General features: G+C 42.7%; 1 protein-coding gene across 1 annotated transcript in view; it reads left to right on the top strand.

Annotated features, from left to right (window-relative positions):
* Window positions 1–19,327, top strand: part of KLHDC10 (kelch domain containing 10) — a 101,125-nt gene extending 81,798 nt beyond the window's left edge. The window contains exons 3-10 of the mRNA XM_006861131.1: window positions 6,728–6,949; window positions 11,224–11,378; window positions 12,416–12,564; window positions 14,454–14,538; window positions 15,826–15,892; window positions 16,583–16,630; window positions 18,255–18,394; window positions 18,976–19,327. Coding sequence (XP_006861193.1) covers window positions 6,728–6,949; window positions 11,224–11,378; window positions 12,416–12,564; window positions 14,454–14,538; window positions 15,826–15,892; window positions 16,583–16,630; window positions 18,255–18,394; window positions 18,976–19,185 — 1,076 coding nt within the window. The 3' untranslated portion in view covers window positions 19,186–19,327. The remainder of the gene's footprint in view (window positions 1–6,727; window positions 6,950–11,223; window positions 11,379–12,415; window positions 12,565–14,453; window positions 14,539–15,825; window positions 15,893–16,582; window positions 16,631–18,254; window positions 18,395–18,975) is intronic.
* Window positions 19,328–20,520: the final 1,193 nt, after the last annotated feature.

The raw sequence follows: 20,520 nt of genomic DNA on the forward strand, positions 1-20,520 counted from the left end.
TACAGGGTCGCTATGAGTCGGAACCAACTCCACGGCACACCACCACCAGCACCACAATGTTGCTTTGTGTTGACTGCATCCATTCTTGAAGAGCAGTAGATTTTGTGTATAAGTTGATAGGAGACTTGAGTACTTGGGGTTGTCCTAATTTGACTCTAGAACATGTCAATTTCCATGTGATCAAGGTAGCATTTCAGATCTGTGTGGAGGGGATGGTTTTTCTGGGGAAAATGTGAGGGCAATTGCCTATCCATTATTGGGAACAATTAGAGCCCTACAATGCACAAAACCAATTTGTGATGTAATCAAGTTTTGAATATAAAATTAGAATACTATTGAATTATATTTTATATGAAATGAGCATATTCCTGATGCAGTGGAGAAATCTGTCCTCCACGAGATATACAAGAGAGTCATAAAAGGAAATGCTGAGCTAGCCAGTTTCACAAAAACTTACCTGTATTGAGATACCATAAACAAAATTAAAGTAGCAGACTGGAAGGAAAACATGAAGAAAAACAATCAAATTGAACAATGGGTGAATGGTATGATCAGGCTATTCCCCAAAGAAGAAGACAAATGGGACAGTAAACGTGTGAACTAGTAAAATCAGGGAAATGCAAACTAACTTACCCATCAGATTGGCACAAATTAAAAAGACTGACAAGGACTTGAAGAAATGAGCATTTCATACACCATTGCTGGGAATAACACTGGTCCAGTCTTTTTCAGAGATAACTGGCCGTCTAGCAGAATTACCTCTATGACAATTTAAAATGCTATTCCTTTGGCCTGGAAATACTACTTCTAGAAGTACTCTTACATTTGCATATGTATTTGTAGAGTAAGCTTTGTTGCAGTATTTTTCGTAATAGTGGAAAAATTGGCAACAATTTAATCATCTGTCACTTTATCTTAAATAGCTAGTTTGTTTCTACCTTCAGATTAGAACCTAAAACTCATTTCCTTCTTTACTCCCTGGGACAAAGAGCAAGTATTGTGATTTAGTGACAAGATGGCTCAGACATGACAGGTGCACAGTCTCTGGATGTCCCTTTCTGGACAGAAAGAAAGAGTTTGTCGCTACTCACAGGTTCAGTGGTATCTTTTTACTCCCATTGATTCAATGGTACATGACAACAACATGGGTGATTTTATTAGTAGCAGATACTTTTTCAGAAAGTGGAGTTTGCATATGGAGATTTCAGGGGAGGCTTAGAAGAGATACTTTAAGACCCATTTTCTTTTTGGTCAAGGATGATGAGTCTATGCTTTGTTCCACATAAAGGAAATCAATCCTAAATTGCCGTGGCATTATGGTTTAAAATCAAGAAAGGTTTACATCAGGGTTGTATTCTTTCACCATACTCCTTCAATCTGTATTTTGAGCAAATAATCCAAGAAGCCAGATTATCTGAAGAAGAATGGGACATTAGGATTGGAGGAAGGCTCGTTAACAACCTGCAGTATGCAGATGATACAACCTTGCTTGCTGAAAGTGAAAAGGACTTGAAGCACTTACTGGTAAAACTAAAGAATACAGCCTTCAGGATGGATTATACCAAAACAAAAATCCTTTAAACTAGACTAATTAGCACCATCGTGATAAATAGAGGAAAGATTGGCGTATCAGGGATTTTGATTTACTTCGATCCACCATCAACACCCATGGAAGCAGCAGTCAAGAAATTGAGCAGACTTACTGCAAAAAGAAAAGCTCTTTGAAGTTTCGAAAGTAAAGATGCCACATTGAGAAGACAGGTACACCTGATCCAATCCTTGGTATTTTTAGTCACCTCATATGCATGCAAAAGCTGGCCAGTAAATAAAGAAGAATGAAGAACTATTGATGCCTTTAAATTATGATGTTGTGAAGAATATTAAATATACTGCCAGAGATCAAACAAATCTGTCTTGGATAAGGTACAACTAGAATGTTCCTTAGAAGCAAGAATTGTTGTTACTGTTAAGTGCCATCGAATTGGTTCTGACTCATAGCATCTCTGTAAAGGGTTTCTGAGGAGCGGCTGATGGATTTGAACAGCCAACCTTGTGGTTGAGTGTTTACTGTACAGCACCACACCAAGATGTTAGAAGCAAGGGTAGCAAGACTTATTTCATGTACTTTGGACATGTTATAAGGAGGGAGCAGTCACTGGAGAAGGACATCATGGTTGGTAGAGAGTAAACAAAAACCAAGAAGATACTCAGTGAGATGGCCTGACACAGTGGCTGTGAACTCAGCTCAAACAGAACCAAATTATGAGGATGCTGCATGACTGGATAGTGTTTTGTTCTGTTGTACAGAGGGGCCGCTATGAACCAGAACCAATTCGATGGTACCTAAGAGCTGCCATGACATTAATCCTGATAAATTCTCATGATTTTTTCAAAGTAAAATGACTTTGTGTAGTATGTTAGTCATTGTTGACCTGTCAGAATTTAAATGTGTATACACATGTAGTTACTGAGTAGAGACAAAGAGTGGTTCTTTGCTTCTAGCCGTAAGACTCCTTGTTGGATGGTTAGTGTTGAGCACCAGTCAGCAATTTAATAAGCAGAGACCAGGAAATAGCAGAAGCCAGCAACTGGGCTGGACCAGAGCTGTCCACTAGAGACAGTATGTGAACCACAAAAATTTAGATTTTTCTAGTAGCCACATTAAGTAAAAAACAAACAAACAGGTGATGTTAATTTTAACAGCATTTTCATTTAGCTCAATATATTTAAAAAATATAATTTTTAGCATCTAATCTGAAGGAGCTCTGGTAGCATAGTGGTTATGAATCACGCTGCGAACCACAAGGTCAGCAGTTTGAAACTACCAGCTGTTCCTTGGGAGAAAGATGAGGCTTTCTGCTCCTGTAAAGGTTTACAGCCTCGGAAATCCTGTACAGGGTCACTATGAGTCGGAACCGACTCCACGGCACATACCACCACCACCACCACCAATCTTTATAAAAGGAATTCTTTTCATATTAAGTCTTTGAAATCCAACAGGTATTTAGAAGCCCTGGGGGCACAGTGGTTAACAGTTGGTTGTTAACCAGAAGGTCAGCAGATCAAAGCCAGCTGAGGAAGCTGAGATAGTCTGCTTCCATAGAGATCACAGTCTTGGAGATCCTAGTGGGTGGTGGTAGTTCTCTTCTCTCCTGTAAGGTTACCTTGAGTCAGAGTTGACTTGACAGCAGTTGGGGTTGGTTTTTGTTTTTTAGTTTTCCATGATCTCAGTTTGCAGCAGCCACATTTCGGGTGCTCCATAGCGACTCGTAACTTGTGGGCTAGACTGCAAGCCCGCAGGACAGAGAGTGATTGCCTTCCCATTGAATCCTCAGCCCCAATGATAGATACTTTTTCATGAATGCTAAATTGAATGAATGTAAAACTGTCCCTTTCACTAATGACTCAGAAGGTAATCTATGGAAGTGAGTTATATTTAGCCATTAACATAGTAGTCAATAAACTTAAACAGATTCCCTGCCCTGCTGTATAGCCATTTTGAGAAAATTCTTGTTTTCATATTTGCCCCAAAGCGCTTTTAAGTTATTCATTGACTCCTGGTAATAAAAACAAGTAACACTCTAGATAGTTTATGGAGTTCCAGCTGTTTGTCTTAGCAAGCATGTATGCTTTGGGGAGAAGACCATGGCTAATCCAGCACCTGTCTCCTAAATCAGAAATATCTAAACCTAAGCACATCAGAGTGCACTTGTCCCTGTTTACTGTGACCTGAAGTTAAAATCAGTGAAGCATGGTGTGGGTGATACAGGAGAGCTGTTACACAAGGTCTTTGCCCTTGAGGAACTTATCTATTTGGAGAAAAAAAAAACGGACGTTGATGAAAAGAGTAGAGAAAAGTCACATGCCATGTCAATTGATTCCCAGCTTTGTGGAGTGTCTTCTATACATCAGGCCCAGCCTTACGTTTGCTGGTAGGAAGATGAATTCAGATACAGCCTTCTTCCCTCAGATAGCTCACGGCCTTCAGGGAAGATTTTTTTGTTGCTGTTGTTATGTGCCATGGAGTCGGTTCTGACTCATAGCAATCCTGTATAGGGTTTCCGAGGCTGTAAATCTTTATGGGAGCCGAAAGCCTCATCTTTCTCCTGCAGAACAGCTGGTAATTTTGAACTGCTGACCCTGAGGTTCGCAGCCCGCTTCGTAACCACTACGCTACCAGAGAAAGATACACTTATATAAAGCAATAGACACTTACACCTAATCACAAGTATACTAAATCTGAGGCCTGTTACTAATATTCCCATGTGGTGCTGTAGGATAAACACTGGACCACAAAGTTGGTTTGAACTGCAAAGTTGGCAGTTCAAACTCACCGGTCGTTCCTCAGGAACCTTATAGAGAGTCATTATGAGCCGGAACAGACTCAACAGCACTTAACAACAACATAGCGTACATGTGAGGAAGTTGAGGCTCAAGGAGGATCAGTGATCTGCTCCAAGCAGCAGTAAGAAAGAACCTGAATTCACACGTGGATATTTATAGGCACTTGAGCTCTGTCTTTCACACTGCTCTTTGTACTTCAAGATTCCTAGAAAGAAGAGAGATACTGAATTCTTTAAGGGAACTCCCAACTGGTTAGTAAATTTACTAACTGATTCCACTTTGCCTTGTAGGTACTTATGCATTTGCTTACAAGAGTAAGGTGTAACCGTGTTATTAATTGCACATGTGTGCCGTGTGGTAGCTTTGGGGAGTGCATGGTTCTAGAAGATAAGCACTGGACTGTGAACCACCGGTCAGTGGTTGGAGCCTACCAGCTGCTCTGCGATAGCAAGATGGGGCTTTCTGCTCCCACAGAAAGGTTTCCCTTGGAAACCCTGTACAGGGTTGCTATGAGTCGGAGCTGACCTGAAGGCACTGAGCAACCACCATACTCCTAACATTGGAGTGAAATGGCACTGAGCTGTCAGTACCCCAAGATTTGGGGCTAGAGTTGGAAGCGGGTCCACAATGAGGAGCGATAGGTTGGCTGAGGTAGAAGGGAAGGATCCTGCAGAGGGACAAGCTTAGGCAACAGTGAACAGTGAGTGAGAACTAGGTGGAGGGAGGCAGGTGCAGAGCAGGAGCGGAAATGCCAGGCAGAGAACTTCCCACTTCCTACAGGTTGGGCTTAGTGGCTCTCAATGACTCACCATTACCTTTTTCCTTTTTTTTAAAGGTGCTTGAGATTTTTTTTTTTTTTTTTAATTCTGAATTAAAAGCACACCCTAGAAAGTGGGATTTAGAGTTTGAAAATTTAATGTATAAGGAGCCTGGTGGCAAAACGGTTAAAGCACTTGACTGATACCTGAAAGGTCAGTGGTTCAAACCCACCAGCCACTGTTCTGAAGAAAAGACCTGACCATGTGCTCCTGTAAAGATGACAGCCTGGGAAGCCCCATGGGGTAGGTAGCTCAGCTGTGTCCTGTAGGGTTGCAACGAGTCCGAAGCGACTCGCCGGCACACAATAACAACAGACAGTGGGATGTTGATTGAAAAATATAAGTATATCCCAATCCTGTTAAGTTAGTAATAAATGTTTATCCATGTAACGATAGCTGCCCAGCAGTGTCCTAAGTGTTAGTCTTGTAGTACTAGCTATTACTAGCGTTGGGCCTCATGGGCTCAGACCTCTCAGAGATACAGGGTTGACATGTATTGATGACGTGTGTGTGTGTGGCCACCATGAGCCACAGCTGGCCCCACGGCAGGCACCAACATGACTAACATACAAGGGGCCTGCAGAAAGTTTGTGGAAAAATTCCGTCATCTTTACATTCTGTTTTCCCATGATCTTTTTGAAGCCCCCTTTTCTGAAAATAGATTTGTCTGTAGGGTTAACAGGTATAGAAGCTTCTCATTCCTAGCCAGTATAGACTTAAGCATCTGTGGTACCATAGTTGTACAAGGGTTTCTATAGATTGGTATGAAAAATTGTATGACTAGAAATAATATAGAATAAAAAAATTTGGGGTGGGGAGAGTTAGGACTCTAAACTTGAAATAATTTTTCATGAACTAGTTAATATAATTTAAACTTCAGGAAGCTTTCCAATATGCATTGTAGAAACAGCTCTTCCTAGTAAAACTCTTAATAGTATTAAAGGTGATGTTAGAGATAAAGAGAAGGCTATTCTTTGTTAAACTCTATAATCTTTGGCATGGTATTTAAATTCTAAATTTTGCTGTAACTCATTGAAAGCCCAGTTTTCTTTTAAAGTATTTAATTATGTATTGTAGGGAAAAAAATCATAGGTTTTATGTGTGTGTGTTTTTATTTATACATGGCTCATTCACATTTGTGATTATATTTACATAGTTCTCTAATAGTCATGATTTAATTTAGTTGGCCTTTGTTTGGATTTTTCCTCTCAGGAAATGAGAAAATTTTTCCTTTTAGCATTTGGATTGTTAAATCCCTCCTCTTTTGTTTCTTGAAATTTCCAAGTGGTCAACCATTTTCATTTTCTTGAAAGAGAGTTCATAATGCCATTTTGCGTCTCTCGGGGAAAATCTATTTACTGTTACCAACTTCTGAAAGTAGACTAGCTCCTTAAAACCCTAAGTAGTGTGTGTGTGTGTGTGTGGTGTGAATGTAACGTAATGTACAAAAGGGCCTCCTAGGCAAGCCAAAGACCCCTTATAAAGCTGAAATTGTCGTTAGGTCATTTCATTTGGGTCTTTCATCTGCTGAGGCACCTGTAACAAACTGCCCTCTTCTCTTGTAGGCCACAGACCTCCACCAGCACGAAGTGGACATCGGTGTGTGGCCGATAATACCAACCTATATGTGTTTGGAGGCTATAACCCAGATTATGATGAATCCGGAGGGCCAGACAATGAAGACTACCCTCTCTTCAGGGAGCTGTGGAGGTACCATTTTGCTACAGGGGTGTGGCACCAGATGGGCACAGATGGCTACATGCCACGGGAACTGGCATCTATGTCACGTGAGTACAAGCGGTTCTGAACTTTGGACTTCATCAAAGGTCTGGGAGGCCAGCTTCAATGTCACTGCGCCTTGTTGACAGTTTGCATGTTCACAGGGTTAACAGGGTTATCGGTGGGCAGGCCTTTTCACTACGGCAGTAATGCAGCATCGGAGTTCTGGTGTGGCGCTGCAGGAGATATCACTGGGCCATGGATAACAAGGTCAGTTCAAACCACAAAGTCAGCAGTTCAGACCCACCAGCTGCTCCTCCGAAACCCTATACAGGGTCGCTGTGAATTGGAACTGACTCAACTACACTTAACAACAACTACAACAATATAGCATCGTGACTCATGGTCACCTGAAAGCTAAATAGTCTTGAGTTTGGATCCAGCTATATATTATCTACTTGCCAGCTAATTTTTAGCCTCTGTTGCCTTATCTGTAAAATGAGATCAATCATCTGTCAGAGGGTCAGATATAAAGTATCATAAGGTATGCTGGGTCAGAGGTGTAGAGGACCAGCAAACTGCTTTTAGATAATGGTGTTGGAAAAGGTGTTTCACATAGGTTATCCATCCAACCCTCACAGCATCCCTAGGATGCAGGTACTGGAATTACTGCCATTGTACAAAGGAGGAAACTGAGGCCTTAGAGAGCCCCTAAAAGTAATGGGTAAAATCAGCGCTCTGGAGCCATACTGCCTGGGATTGAATACGGTTGGTGGAGTTCTTTATTCTTCAATGGGTTATGTAAGCCACTCGCTGCCCCTGTGGCATCATCTGTCAAAATGGGGAAGATAATAATAGTTCCGGCCTCTTAGGTAAGCTCTAAGATGAATTCAGAGATGAAATAAGTTGCCTGAGATCTCACTAGACCGTCACCCAAGTCTTGCTGCCTCCCGAGGCCATGCTGTTGATGAGTACAGTATATAAATTACAGAAGTGCTTTAAAAAAAGGCCATCAAGATGTGGAGTGATGAAGCGACTGGGGACTTTGGACCCAGAGAGGGAAAGGGACTGTGGGCCGAAAACTGGGGGGAGGAAGGGGAAGTGTAGGGGGCGGGTTTCTGGGATATACCCTTTGGGTGGTTGATGATGCATGGAGGGAATTGGAACCATGGCAATGAGATGATATACGATGGAATGAATGTAAAACTAAAGTTCTCCCATGTAAACTATCATATAATTCACAATAAAACATTTAAAAAAAAGAAGGCCATCCATAGATGAATGGATAAACAAACTCATGGTATGGACACATAGGCATATACTAAACCAAAATCCACACCAGACCATCGAGGCAGTTCCAACTCAGAGACCCTACATGTGGAATATGACCTTAGAGAATCATGGTGAAGCCACGGAACATCTCACAACACGGATGAATCTTGAGGCCATTGTGCTGAGTGAAATAAATCAATCAGAAAAAGAGAAATAATACATGAGACTGCTGTTATAAAATGTCAAGAAAAGGCTTTCCCCGAAAGAAACGTTACCAGGAATGGGAAGCGGAGGGGGAAAGAATTACAACAAGATACCAAAAGCAAACCCCCTACCATCAAGTGGACTCCAGCTCACAGCAACACTGTGTAGGGTTTCCGAGGCTGGGAATCTTTAGGAGAGCAGAAAGCCTCAGCTTTCTTCCACAGAACGGCTGGTAGGTTTGAACTGCCAACTTTGCATTTAGCAGTCCAGTGCTTATCCTATAGCGCCACCAGGGTTCCTTAACTAGGTGGTGGTGGTGGTGTTAAGTGCTGTCAAGTTGGTTCTGATTCACAGTGACCCAGTTTAGGGTTTCTGAGGAGCGACTGCTTGTGTTTAGCAGGCCAGTGCTTATCCAACAATGAAGAGAAAGGAAGTACACAGTAAGGGGGAGGTCAGCACAATATGATCAAGGAAAAGGAAGACACTGAAAGGAGCCCTGGTGGCTCTGTGGGTTAAGTGTTGGGCTGCTAACCACAAGGTCAGTAGTTCAAACCCACCAGACACTCCATAGGAAAAAGATGAGATTGTCTGCTTCTATTAGTCTCACGGTCAGCAGTTCGAAACTACCAGCTGTTCCATGGGAGAAAGATTTACAGCCTCAGAAACCCTGTACGGGGTCACTCAGAGTCGGAACCGACTCCCGTGGCACATCAACAACGACATAAAGATTTGTAGTCTCAGGAATCTGGTGGCATAGTCCTACTGTGTCCTACAAGGTCACTGTGAATGGGAATCGACTTGATGGCAGGGATTTTCCTAGGAGCTGTGCGAGAGGAAAAGGTAACACTAGTGAATACTAGGGTGTACCCAGTCCTGCGGCAACAGTAATGTGCTGTCACGTGTCATCGAGTTGGTTACGGCTCACAGCATTCCCCATAGGGTTTGCAAGGACAAGCTGATGGGTTTGAACTGCCGCCCTTGCAGTTAACAGTCCAGTGCTTATCCTGCAGAGCCACACCTGGACTCCAGTAACAATGGTAACAAACAAAAATGTATTAAGTGGATACATAGTAAGTGTGGGATGATGTAAGGGGTACACCAGGAGGTTTGGCACAAGGTATTTTTATATAAGTATTTGGACGTGCTGCAAATGAACATAGTAATGTGTACAGGGGAAACGTTATGCAAACTTCTTAGCCTTAGATTCACGGTCTTGGGGGATTCTAGGTCAATTTTCCTAACATAGTCTATAAAGACAATGTTCTGCATCCTACTTTGGTGAATAGTGACTGGGGTCTTTAAAGCTTGCAAGTGGCCATTTAAGATACAGCTATTGGTCTTTTCCCATCCGGAGCAAATATTGTTGTTGTTGTTAAGTGCCGTTGAGTCGGGTCCGACCCATAGCGACCCTGTACAGGGTTTCCGAGGGTGTAAATCTTTACGGGAGTAGAAAGCCTCATCTTTCTCCCGCGGAGCAGCTGGTAGTTTCGAACCGCTGACCTTAAGGTTCGCAGCCCGATTCGTAACCACTACGCTACCAGAGCTCATGGCAAATCTAAGTGAAGAAAATCAAAGACTCAAGGAAACAATTATGAAGTACTGGTGTGGTTAGTGCACAGGATTGCAAAGTCATTTGGACCACAAGGGCGGTGATTCAGGCTCACCAGCTGCTCCTTAGAAACCCTATACAGGGTTGCTATGGGTCAGAACTGACTCGATGGCACTTCACAATAACAATTGACTACATCGCCACTAGCCTGAGACCAGAAGAAGTAGATGGTGCCCAGCTACCACTACTGCTGACTGTTCTGATCAAGATCCTAAAAGGTCCTAGACAGAGTGGGAGAAAAATATAGACCAAAATTCAAAATTATAAACAAGATGAGATTCATTGGTCTGCTAATGACTGGTAGAATCCCCAGGACTCTGGCCCTTAGACACCCTTCAAGCCTAGAACTGAATCCACCCCCAGGATCAACTTCCAGCCGAACAGTAGACAGGCCTATAAAGTAATTACTAGCACTCATGAGGAATATGCTTCTCAGGAACAGTCCCCCGTAGGAGACCAAGAGGGTAGCGTGTACCTAAAACAAAGTTCAGATGATGGTAGAAAGGGGCGGGAAAGGTGGGCCAATGGAAATGGGGATGGCAGGGGGAAGTGGGAAGAGAGCGGCTACACAGTTTATACACTTTGTCACAAAACAAAAGGGATATAAATTGTTGAATGGGAAACAAATTTGCTCTGTAAACTTGCACCAGAATCACAATTTGTTTTTCTTTAAATGTCCTTGAAAGAATACATACAGCACAGCTATTTTAAGACTGTTTGCCATTAGAGAGATAAAGTTTGTAATTTGTGTGTGTGTGTGTTGGCAGAGATACACACTTCCTAGGGAAGAACACCCAGATTTCAGAGAAGGACACTGATGTGTTTCTTTTTGACCTGGGAGAGGATTAAGATGACAGACCCCACAGTTTAAACTGCAGTAAAACCAGAACAATCCTTGATTCGTACATCCTGAGTCCCATTGGGTCCTTGTAAGGCAAAGGTGGACACTTGGTTTTCGTCTGCTTTGCAGCATCCTTGAACTGTCAGTAGCAGCAGTGGTCCGCTGCCTGTACATATAATCTAGATTATTACACACAGTATTTCAATCATTCCATAAGTGCGTGTCCATGCACTTAATAATGGCATAGTCTTTTGTGTAAGTTAAACCTTTTTCTGCAGGACTTTGTAGCAGCTAGATGCCAGAGGTTTGGGTTATGTTCCTAGAGCACTGTTAGTTTCTCAGCTCTCCTGGGTTTGTGTGGAGACACGTTGCAGGCAGCCCTCATGTAAATGGAATGTGTACTTCTCCTTCCCCAGTTGTGCTCCATGGAAACAACCTGCTAGTGTTTGGAGGTACGGGCATCCCATTTGGTGAGAGCAACGGCAATGACGTCCATGTCTGCAACGTGAAGTATAAGAGATGGGCGTTACTCAGCTGTCGGGGGAAGAAACCCAGTCGTATATATGGACAGGTACCAGTCTGTGGCCAGTCTTGGCGGATGTATTTGGTGATGCTTCTCTAGAATATTTACATTGTTACTGTTTTATTTTTTTAAATGGAGAATGAATTCAATGTAGTTAGTATGTGATTTTTCCGTTCTGATGTGAAATTAAAATTTGTAAATTTCATTGTTTGCCTTTCCCTCTTCTCTCTCCTTTTGTTTCAAATCCAGTTAAATGGAGATCTCTGTGGAAGCTCTTTAAGTGTCAGTACTCCTCTTCCCCCATGAGATTGGGCCGCAGTGTGGCCATCAGTGAAACGATTCTCTGAAGAACTTTCTGGCCTAAGTAGTAGCTAGGTGATCCCTGCACTTGGCTCGGAAACTTTGTCCCAGATCTGAGCTAAAGCACACATCGTGCATAAATTAGCGTTGGTTCCAGTGCTTGAAAGTTAGCTGTGGGAAAAAAAGGGGGTACATCACAGACACTTAAAGAGTAATGACCTAAATAAACTTAAGACAATCAAGCTTTGGCATTTTTCTGAACTAGCCGGCGTCTGTACTGACAAACAGTGTCTGAGCTTTAACGTTGGCAGGGCGCATACTTAATAAACGTACTTGATAACTCCGAGTCCCACCACAGGAGACCGTTAGACTCTAAGACGTGACCATAGCAGTGGCTAACCTTACTTTGCAGAAGAGTTTAGCAGCAAATGTCCACTCTGCTTCTTTTCCTACCTGCTGCTGCTGGAGAGCATTGCTCTTCACGCTGCTTAGAAAGGAACGTCATGCCTTTGATCTGTCAACTCTTTGGCTAACAGGAACCCCTAAGGGCTGCCTAACCCCCTTGCCTACTTATAGGTAGAATTTACTTAGGTGGCCAAAGCGTTGCCTTTCTAAAAAGAATCCCTATGCTCTTTGAAGCCTTCAGTTCTGTCAGGGTCTGATCTATTAGACGGTTAACATGTAGAAGCGAATTTCCTAAAACCTGATCTGGGGTTTTGTGTGGTGAGTGCATGCTTTGCCCCGAGGTGTTAGGAGTCAGTCTTCCCGCCTTCCCTGTTTTGCAGGCCATGGCTATCATCAACGGCTCCCTTTATGTTTTTGGAGGGACAACCGGTTACATTTACAGCACAGACCTACACAAGTTAGACCTCAATACTAGAGAGTGGACACAACTGAAACCCAACAACCTGTCCTGTGACCTGCCAGAAGAGAGGTGAGGTTCAAGGACGCAAGCTCATTGAGTTTTTCTTGTTAAAATTGTATTTCTTTCAGAATACTGGAAATATGGTTGAAGAAAACCCATTTGACCCTGGTCAAAAAGGGTTAAGTGGCTGTTGAATCCCAGTCCAGCAATAAGTAAAATGTATTTTCTTCTTATCTGCAGAGTTTTTACCTCTCATATTTCAGTCTTTCTGCATCAAGAAGATAGGAAGAAACACTTTGAAGAAGGAACAAATGATACCATTTGTAAATCAGTTTCATACTACAGGGGAAACAGTTGCTTTCTACATTTGTTGTTCCTTTCTGCACTCACATATTAGGATTCTCTCACTGCTTGCTCCCAGCTGCATCCCTAGTACAGGGATGGGGGCCAGGCTCCTGGGGTGGCTAAGTGAATGTGGACTGGGTGGGTGGGTAGATGGAAGAGAGGGTCAACACTCAGCCATCCCATGAAGATCTCTTGTGGCTTTTCAGCAGTGGTGTAAGATTTTTCATTTTTCTTTCCTAATTAGCAGTCACTTCCTCGTAAATTATACTCACTAAAAAACTTGAAGAAAATTTTTCTGGAGTTTAAAAGCACAGACAGTAAACGCTTTGTAATTCACTTTGTTTAGATGGGTATCTCTTTGTAGCCTCTAAACAAAATGATGAGTAGGTACTAAGGAAGAATCTCTCTCTCATATTATGTTAGTAGACTCATGCTTGCAGAACTGTTGAGAAGGACTTGAAAGTTTGCCTGTTAACTGAAATCATTGTGATATAATTTATTAATACCAGGGCCTTCAGGGAAAGGAGGAATTAGATTGTTGTTAGGTGCGCTCAAGTTGGTTTCTACTCATAGCAACCCGGTGTACAACAGAGCAAAGCACAGTCTGATCTTGTGCCGGCCTCATAATAGTTGCTGTGTGTGAACCCATTGTAACCACTGTGTGTGTTTATTGTTGAGGGTCTTCTTCTTTTTGGCTGACTCTCCACTTTACCAAGTATGATGTCCTTCTCCTGGGACTGGTCCCTCCAGATAACATGCCCAAAGGATGTGAGACAAAGTCTCTCCATCCGTACTTCAAAGGAGCATTCTGGCTATATATCTTTCAAGACAAATTTGTTCCTTTTTCACTTTGAAGACTTGAAAGAAATTAAGTTGTTGTTTTTCTGGCATATGACATATTTTTCTGTTGTTATAAAAATGTAGGAATGTAGGTATAGATTAAATTTTCAAACAGTTTTCACATGGTTGCCTTCTTTGAAGCATTTTATGAAAATATTATAAAGTCCTTCAACTTGTAGCTAGACTGCCTGAATAAGGGATTCTGGGAGGTGTTCCCCATTGTACTCACCGTTCTTGCAGCACACTGTTTTAGATCCCTTTGAATATGCTAAATAAGTACCTTAATGTGAAAGCCTGGAGTCTTGAGGCTTTCGTTGACTGTAGGCAGGTCAAGTTTTCAAACTCTATAGTAATTTTTCCCCTTACACAAAGTTGTCACAAAAAGATTATAGAAAATATAAAAAATGAAAAAAAATAAACTAAACTCAGACATTCAGGGTTAACATTATGGATTGCCTTTATAGTCATCTCCCCAGCATATGTGTATGTCTATAAATTGTAATAGAATTACAGTTTATCTGCCTTTACATGACTAATTTTTTTCTTTTGCTTACTGACATGAAAACTAGTTCTCAGAATATTAAAGACCCTCTATGCTCCTTTCGTATTGGTTATAGCCAAATCTGTTTTATGATTTATTTAACCAATTCCCTAATGTTAAACACTTATATTATTTCCCAATGTGTTATTATGATAAATAAGAGTCCTTACGGGTAAGTCGTAAGTAGATCACTTTTCACTTCTTTTCAGCACTCTGTTATCTATATTTTCAGATACAGGCATGAAATTGCGCATGATGGGCAGAGGATTTACATCTTGGGAGGTGGCACATCTTGGACAGCTTATTCTTTAAACAAGGTAAAAAGCAAAACCGAGGGAGAGGGACCGAGCAAGGCATGTGCTGTGATTCTGTGTCTTCAAGTATTTTTCTTTGGGGCCAGGTTTTTCATGGACACCTATTTTGTGGTAGATCCTTTTTATCACATAAAAGTCAGACTCTGAGTCCTGTTTTGATTTCCAGCTGACAGTTACATTGGTCACACATTGAATATGCTTTATGAAAAGTAGCCGCTTAGGCAGGATGAGGAGAGGGACTCAAAGCAAGGTACAGAAGCTTGCGTGAGATGTTCAGCAACTTAGGACTCCTGGCATGGCGCTGTAGGATCAGCACTAGACTTTGAACCACAAGGTCGGCAGTTCACACCCACCAGCTGCTCCTTGGAAACCCTGCACAGGGTCACTGTGAGTCAGAATCAACTCCATGGCACGTAACAAGAACAGTGGGAACTGAAACCAGGACTCCTCTCCTACTGTCAGGCCTGCGTAGCTAAAAAGTACTGGAGCGTGTAGCCGTGCATCCTGAGCTTTAGAAAGCTGAGCTCTGAAGGACTTTTTATCCAGCCATCCCTGGAGCTGCTAAAATGTCATCATCGTTAGATAGCTCAGGGAAAAGCTAGTTTGGGTTGCAGCATTCCTGTGTTTCTGTACTGTATGTCTTGGCAACAAATAATCCTACTATTTCTCCTGTTGTGTGGTTTAAGAAACCAAGCAAGACTCGTGATCATTGTAGAAGATCTGAAAGATTAGGACAGCATCTAGAGGAAGTAGGAATCATCTCTTCCGTCTGAGAGACACTGTGCTCAGGCCAACCTTTCTTCATTTTTATGTCTAATTTTTCAAAAATCATATTGCTTCATTTTCAACTGGCTTACTTAATGTTTTGCCTTTTATATTGTTGTTGATAAGTTCTGTCAAGTTGGTTCCGATTCACAGCTACCTTGTGTAGGGTTTCTGAGGATTCAAATCTTTGTGAGTGCAGAAAGTCTCAATTTTCTCTCACAGAGCAGCTGGTTAGTAGTCCAGTGCTTATTATATGAAGCCACTGTGCTTTCCTGACTTACATTGTTGTTGTTGTTGTTAGGTGCCATCAAGTCGGTACTGACCCATAGCGACCTTAGGCACAACAGACTTATGTTAGAACTATGCATAATCAGAGAAATACAAGGAAATGAAGAATTTTAAACCAAGAATACTTGTTTGTAGCAGCTGTTTAAAATCCAGCTTTCAGGCTGGCTAAAATTACAGTTGTTTATCCTTGTGTGTATGTATGTTTTTTGTTTGTTTGTTTTTTTCTTCTTCTCCAAGATCCACGCATACAACCTCGAAACGAATGCATGGGAGGAAATTGCAACAAAACCTCATGAAAAAATAGGTAAATTCCAAGGAATGATTCACTTATTTTAATACCTGATGTTTTATACTTGTTTTGGAACAGAGGAAGTAATTTTGTTGAGCTCTATATGGCAACTGAAGTGTCTGTTGACCTCGTTCTAGAACTTAACTTGAGTTCTTGAGCTCAGTTATTATTCCTCCTCTGCAACTGAGCAGAGACTTTTGGTGGAGATTGTGGAATTCTGTGTCAGGAGCAGGGAAATGCCGGTGGGCTAAGAAACACAGGTCAGGAGTTTAAACCCAGACCTGCTTCTGTCAGTTAAGGGAAACCAGAGACCACTAGGACCCTGGCACCTAACCACTGTGCCTTTAGGGTGGAGGCTCTCATGGCCAGGTCATTTCAGTGTGTGGTCGGGAAGAATGGAAACGACTAGTCAACGTTCGCCTAATGCAGGGGTGGGAAGCCTTTTTTATTCTGCCAAAATTTATAGCATCATTCATGGGCCATACAAAATTAGCAACTTAAAAATTAGCCTGCTATATTTGGTCAAGCATTTCCCACAGTGTGATGGCTGGAACTGTGGTTGCCTTGGCTGGGCCAGACCTTCCCCACCCCTGACTTAACACTACCCAAGGGGGTTTTAAGGGAACTCCTTATAGTGCGTGTTTGCTGTATTTATTCCTGGTCTTCCTGTGAACAGTGGGATTACTATGTTTCTGTGTTTGGCAGGTTTCCCTGCAGCCCGAAGATGTCACAGTTGTGTTCAAATAAAAAATGGTAAGGTTCTAAATAACAATCTCAGTCCATTCTGTCATTAGTTTAGATGACTGTGGGCAATGTCTTCTCTCTAATGATGGCATCTCAAAAAAGATGCATGGCTTTGGGAAGAGTTTTTATTTTATTGTATTTTTTTTAATAGTTTAAACTTCAAGGGAAAGTCCATCAAGTTCTGCCTCTCGCAGCTGTGTTTTCATTAATATAAACTTAGGGCGGTATTTGAGTTCTCACTGTTGTCAGGGAACTCAAAACCTGCCAGTAATACCACCTGCTCTTTCCGTATCCCACCTCACAGGTGACTGTTCTGATGGTGGGGTTATTTTGACTGCTATAGAGACCTTCGTGGACACTGTATTAAAATTGTAATAACGCCTTCAGAGTGTCATTTCATAAAGCCTATTCTGTTGTAGGTGTGAGGCAAATAGACCTCTTAGTTCGTTCTTGGCCCATATCGCAATAGAGCTATTGTATGGCTTCCGAATGTGACACGTTTATTGAAGGGGAAAGATGGCTCCCCTGGAGAACGCTCTGCCTCCTTGGAACTTACGACCTATTTTACAGTTTGATGTGCCTCCTCAGACGGTTTCTGGGAGGAGGGTATGGATAAATGAGGTCCATAGCCTAAACCTTTTGAAGCTAGTTACTATATAACTAGGGTTATATAGTAGTTCTGAGGAACTACTTTCATTATCTATTTTTTGGGTCAGATAGATAGATAGTGAGTGCAGTGTGCTACTTTGCCTCTCTGAGAATGGAGCTGTACTTTTAAGGTGTTATTCTTGAATCCTAGCCAGATAACGTTTCCAGTGCATTTTATGGTTTAATTATCAGCTTAATTAAACTTGAGCTAAAAGTTGCACTCTGGGTTAGGCACTCTCTGTGAAAGGGCATTTAGTTTAGAGGTTCATATAGCTTTGTTGTAAGATGTCTAATTCTTTATAACTAGCTGACTTTATCCCCCAAAACGTTCCTTTTGGTGTATTTTTGTTAGTGACATAAAGAATTCGAATGAAACTTCCCCCTGCCCTCTGTTGGCTAAGGAAAGCTGGGTGAGCCCCTTCTGTGTCCCTGCAGGGATGGCGTCTCCTTGGTGACACGTCCAGAGGACGTGCTTTTCCGTGGGCAGGGGACTATATTTACAGAGTTCTCGAGTTATTTGTCCCTGGTGACCTGCAGGTGCCTTTTGTTTGGCCCCTCAGTGTTGTAACATTTTTTTTTTTTTTAATTAGTGACCAACACTGAAAAATCAAAAATATTTACTTTTTTAAAAATCCAGATTTCAGCGTCTCTTGAGGAATGAGAAGGCCTGTTAACTGTGGGCCTCAGATCCTCAGTCGCTGCAACCTCCTGAGTTGGTGTTTCCCTTGGCTTGACCTCCTTGCTCACCCTCTCAGCCTGGCACCTGTAGGTGTTTTAGTTTGTGAGTCCTGGTAGAAATCATCTTTAGAAGCTTGCACCCATAATCCCAGTTAGGCCCCAGTACCATGCTATTGAGGGACAGTCAGCACTCTGAGGATGCCATACCAGCAGAGTCCCTGCCAGCTGGCCATGGGTCTACGACAAAACACACGGTAGCTTGGGCGCTTTTCCTTTGTGTGACCCAGGCTTTCTCTTTTCTTGATAGACGTATTTATTTGTGGGGGCTATAATGGAGAAGTGATCTTGGGAGACATCTGGAAGTTGAATCTGCAGACTTTTCAGTGGGTGAAGCTCCCAGCTACCATGCCTGAGCCTGTGTATTTTCACTGTGCAGCTGTAACACCAGTAAGTTTTTATTTTTGCATCTTGTTTATGTAATTGCAGATGATAAGGAAATCTTTCTTAGAAAGAACAAAAGATATTTTGTTATTGGCAAACCTGGTGTTAAGAGTGTGTTCTTAAAACTTTCTCCCGGCGCTCGCCAGTCCTGAGAGAAGGGGAGAAAAACCATCACACCCCAGCTGGCAGAACAGCAGAAAGACATGAGAAATGCTGCCCCGGGGCCTTCAGGCTGTGCCGGTGACTCAGAGCGCTTCTTGGGAGGGCGGGCACGGGAGTTTACCCTCACGATGCCATGTTATTGACGCTCCGCCTAGGTTCTCAAAGGCAAAGACCTTTATTTTTATCTTAGTGTTTGCCGTAGTTGATACCGTGGGTACCAAAGCTAGTTAGTCTTAGTGTACTATTTGTTGAAGTTTAAAAAGTCTTTAGTTTATCCCTCAATCAGTCCGTCATTGGTGAATTGATCTCTGCACAGCGTGGGAACCAGGGAGGAGTCTCGTTTCATGTCTTCTAGGTCGAGCCCACTGTGCTGGGTTTGCTGACTCTTCTGCCTGTGTATGTGTCTCTCGCCCACTTGTCCACAGGCTGGCTGTATGTACATCCACGGAGGAGTGGTGAACATCCACGAGAACAAACGGACTGGGTCCCTGTTTAAGATCTGGCTCGTGGTACCTAGCCTGCTGGAACTGGCATGGGAGAAGCTGCTCACGGCCTTCCCCAACCTGGCCAACCTCTCCCGGACACAGCTTCTGCACCTTGGACTCACACAGGGACTCATCGAGCGCTTGAAATGAAGATTTGTGGACTGTTCATTGATACTGGAAATGTTCATTTAAAGACACTCCTTTATTTATGGGCAGTGGAGAATGTGCCACAAAGAGGATTGGTTAACCTGATCAAGGCCTTATTCAGAAAATACATCAGATGCCTTTCTGTCAATTGGTTTTTAAGTTTCTGGAAATCTGACTTTCCCCGTGCTTCCTTCCCCTCCCAGTCCGCACACATCCTTATACACCACCTCCTCCTCCTTGAGGGAAAGTCTGAAAGGACCTTAATCATGTCATGAATCAAAGGAGAGCGCAGTTTTTTGAAGGAACTTGGAACACATAGCCATGGCCAGCCAGTGCTCTACCCACTAAAACACTATCATCAACAAAATCGCCAAGAAACCAAGCCAGCAACTGCGCCTAGCCGTCCTCAGTGGGGACAGAAGAAGAAGGCTAGCCTGGAGACTCTTGCAGGTTATACTTACACCCCGATGCGTAACTTCCTCTGTGGAGTTAATGTCCCTACTTGAGTAGCTGGGTCTAACGGCAGCTGTGGTTGGCATCTTGCTGTCGAGATACCCACACTCCAGACTTAGCCTTTGGCTGTGTGAAGCAGCTCAGCGGCTCTTGGTCATTGATTTTTCTCTGGTCCTTCGAGTCCAACACTGGCCACAGGTGGCTGGTCTGAGAATGTGTATGCGGGAGACAGTAGTACTGCTGCGATTGCTCTTTAAGGGCACCAAGAACGTTTCAAATCAAGACACTTAACGGTGGTCAAAGTTCATCCTTCTGGGCAATTTTGAAATTCTGTGTTTATTAATGGTTTCAAGTAGCTCTTTGATCTTCATGGGAGATGTAGATGTAAACATGTGGCATCAGTAGCATGGCACATGAACAAGCTCACGAAAGGCTAGCTGAGGAAGAGCAGCGTAGAGAGGGTTCCCGCCCGCTGGGGCTTGTGACTTGCCTTCTGCTCAGGCTGTGAGCTTTGACTGCCACATGCCACATGACCGTTTTCCTCTTCAGAACTCGTTTCCTTTCTCACTCCAGGCCTTGTCCCTGTCATCTTCTCAGGCAGCAAATTCTCGCTCTAGAAAGTCAGTTGGCCTCCTTTTCTGTCTGCTTTAACGTGCATGGTGCTGTGAATAATTCTCTAGTAACTGGAGAAAGGGTCTTGGGACCGGGGGGAACCACACGTTCGTCCTTCCTGAAGAACCAAGCATCCTTTTTTAAAAACAAGCATGAGGAAAGAATGAAACTGAGTATCAGTCATTGTTTTTAATGTGAAATTTGAGTTCTGGTTTTGTTTGTATCTTTGTGCATAGCCCTCAAAAGCAAATGACCTGCATTTTCCCGGGCCCT

The sequence above is a fragment of the Chrysochloris asiatica genome, unplaced genomic scaffold (genome assembly GCF_000296735.1).
Source record: "Chrysochloris asiatica unplaced genomic scaffold, ChrAsi1.0 scaffold00041, whole genome shotgun sequence".
Lineage (NCBI taxonomy): Eukaryota > Metazoa > Chordata > Mammalia > Afrosoricida > Chrysochloridae > Chrysochloris > Chrysochloris asiatica.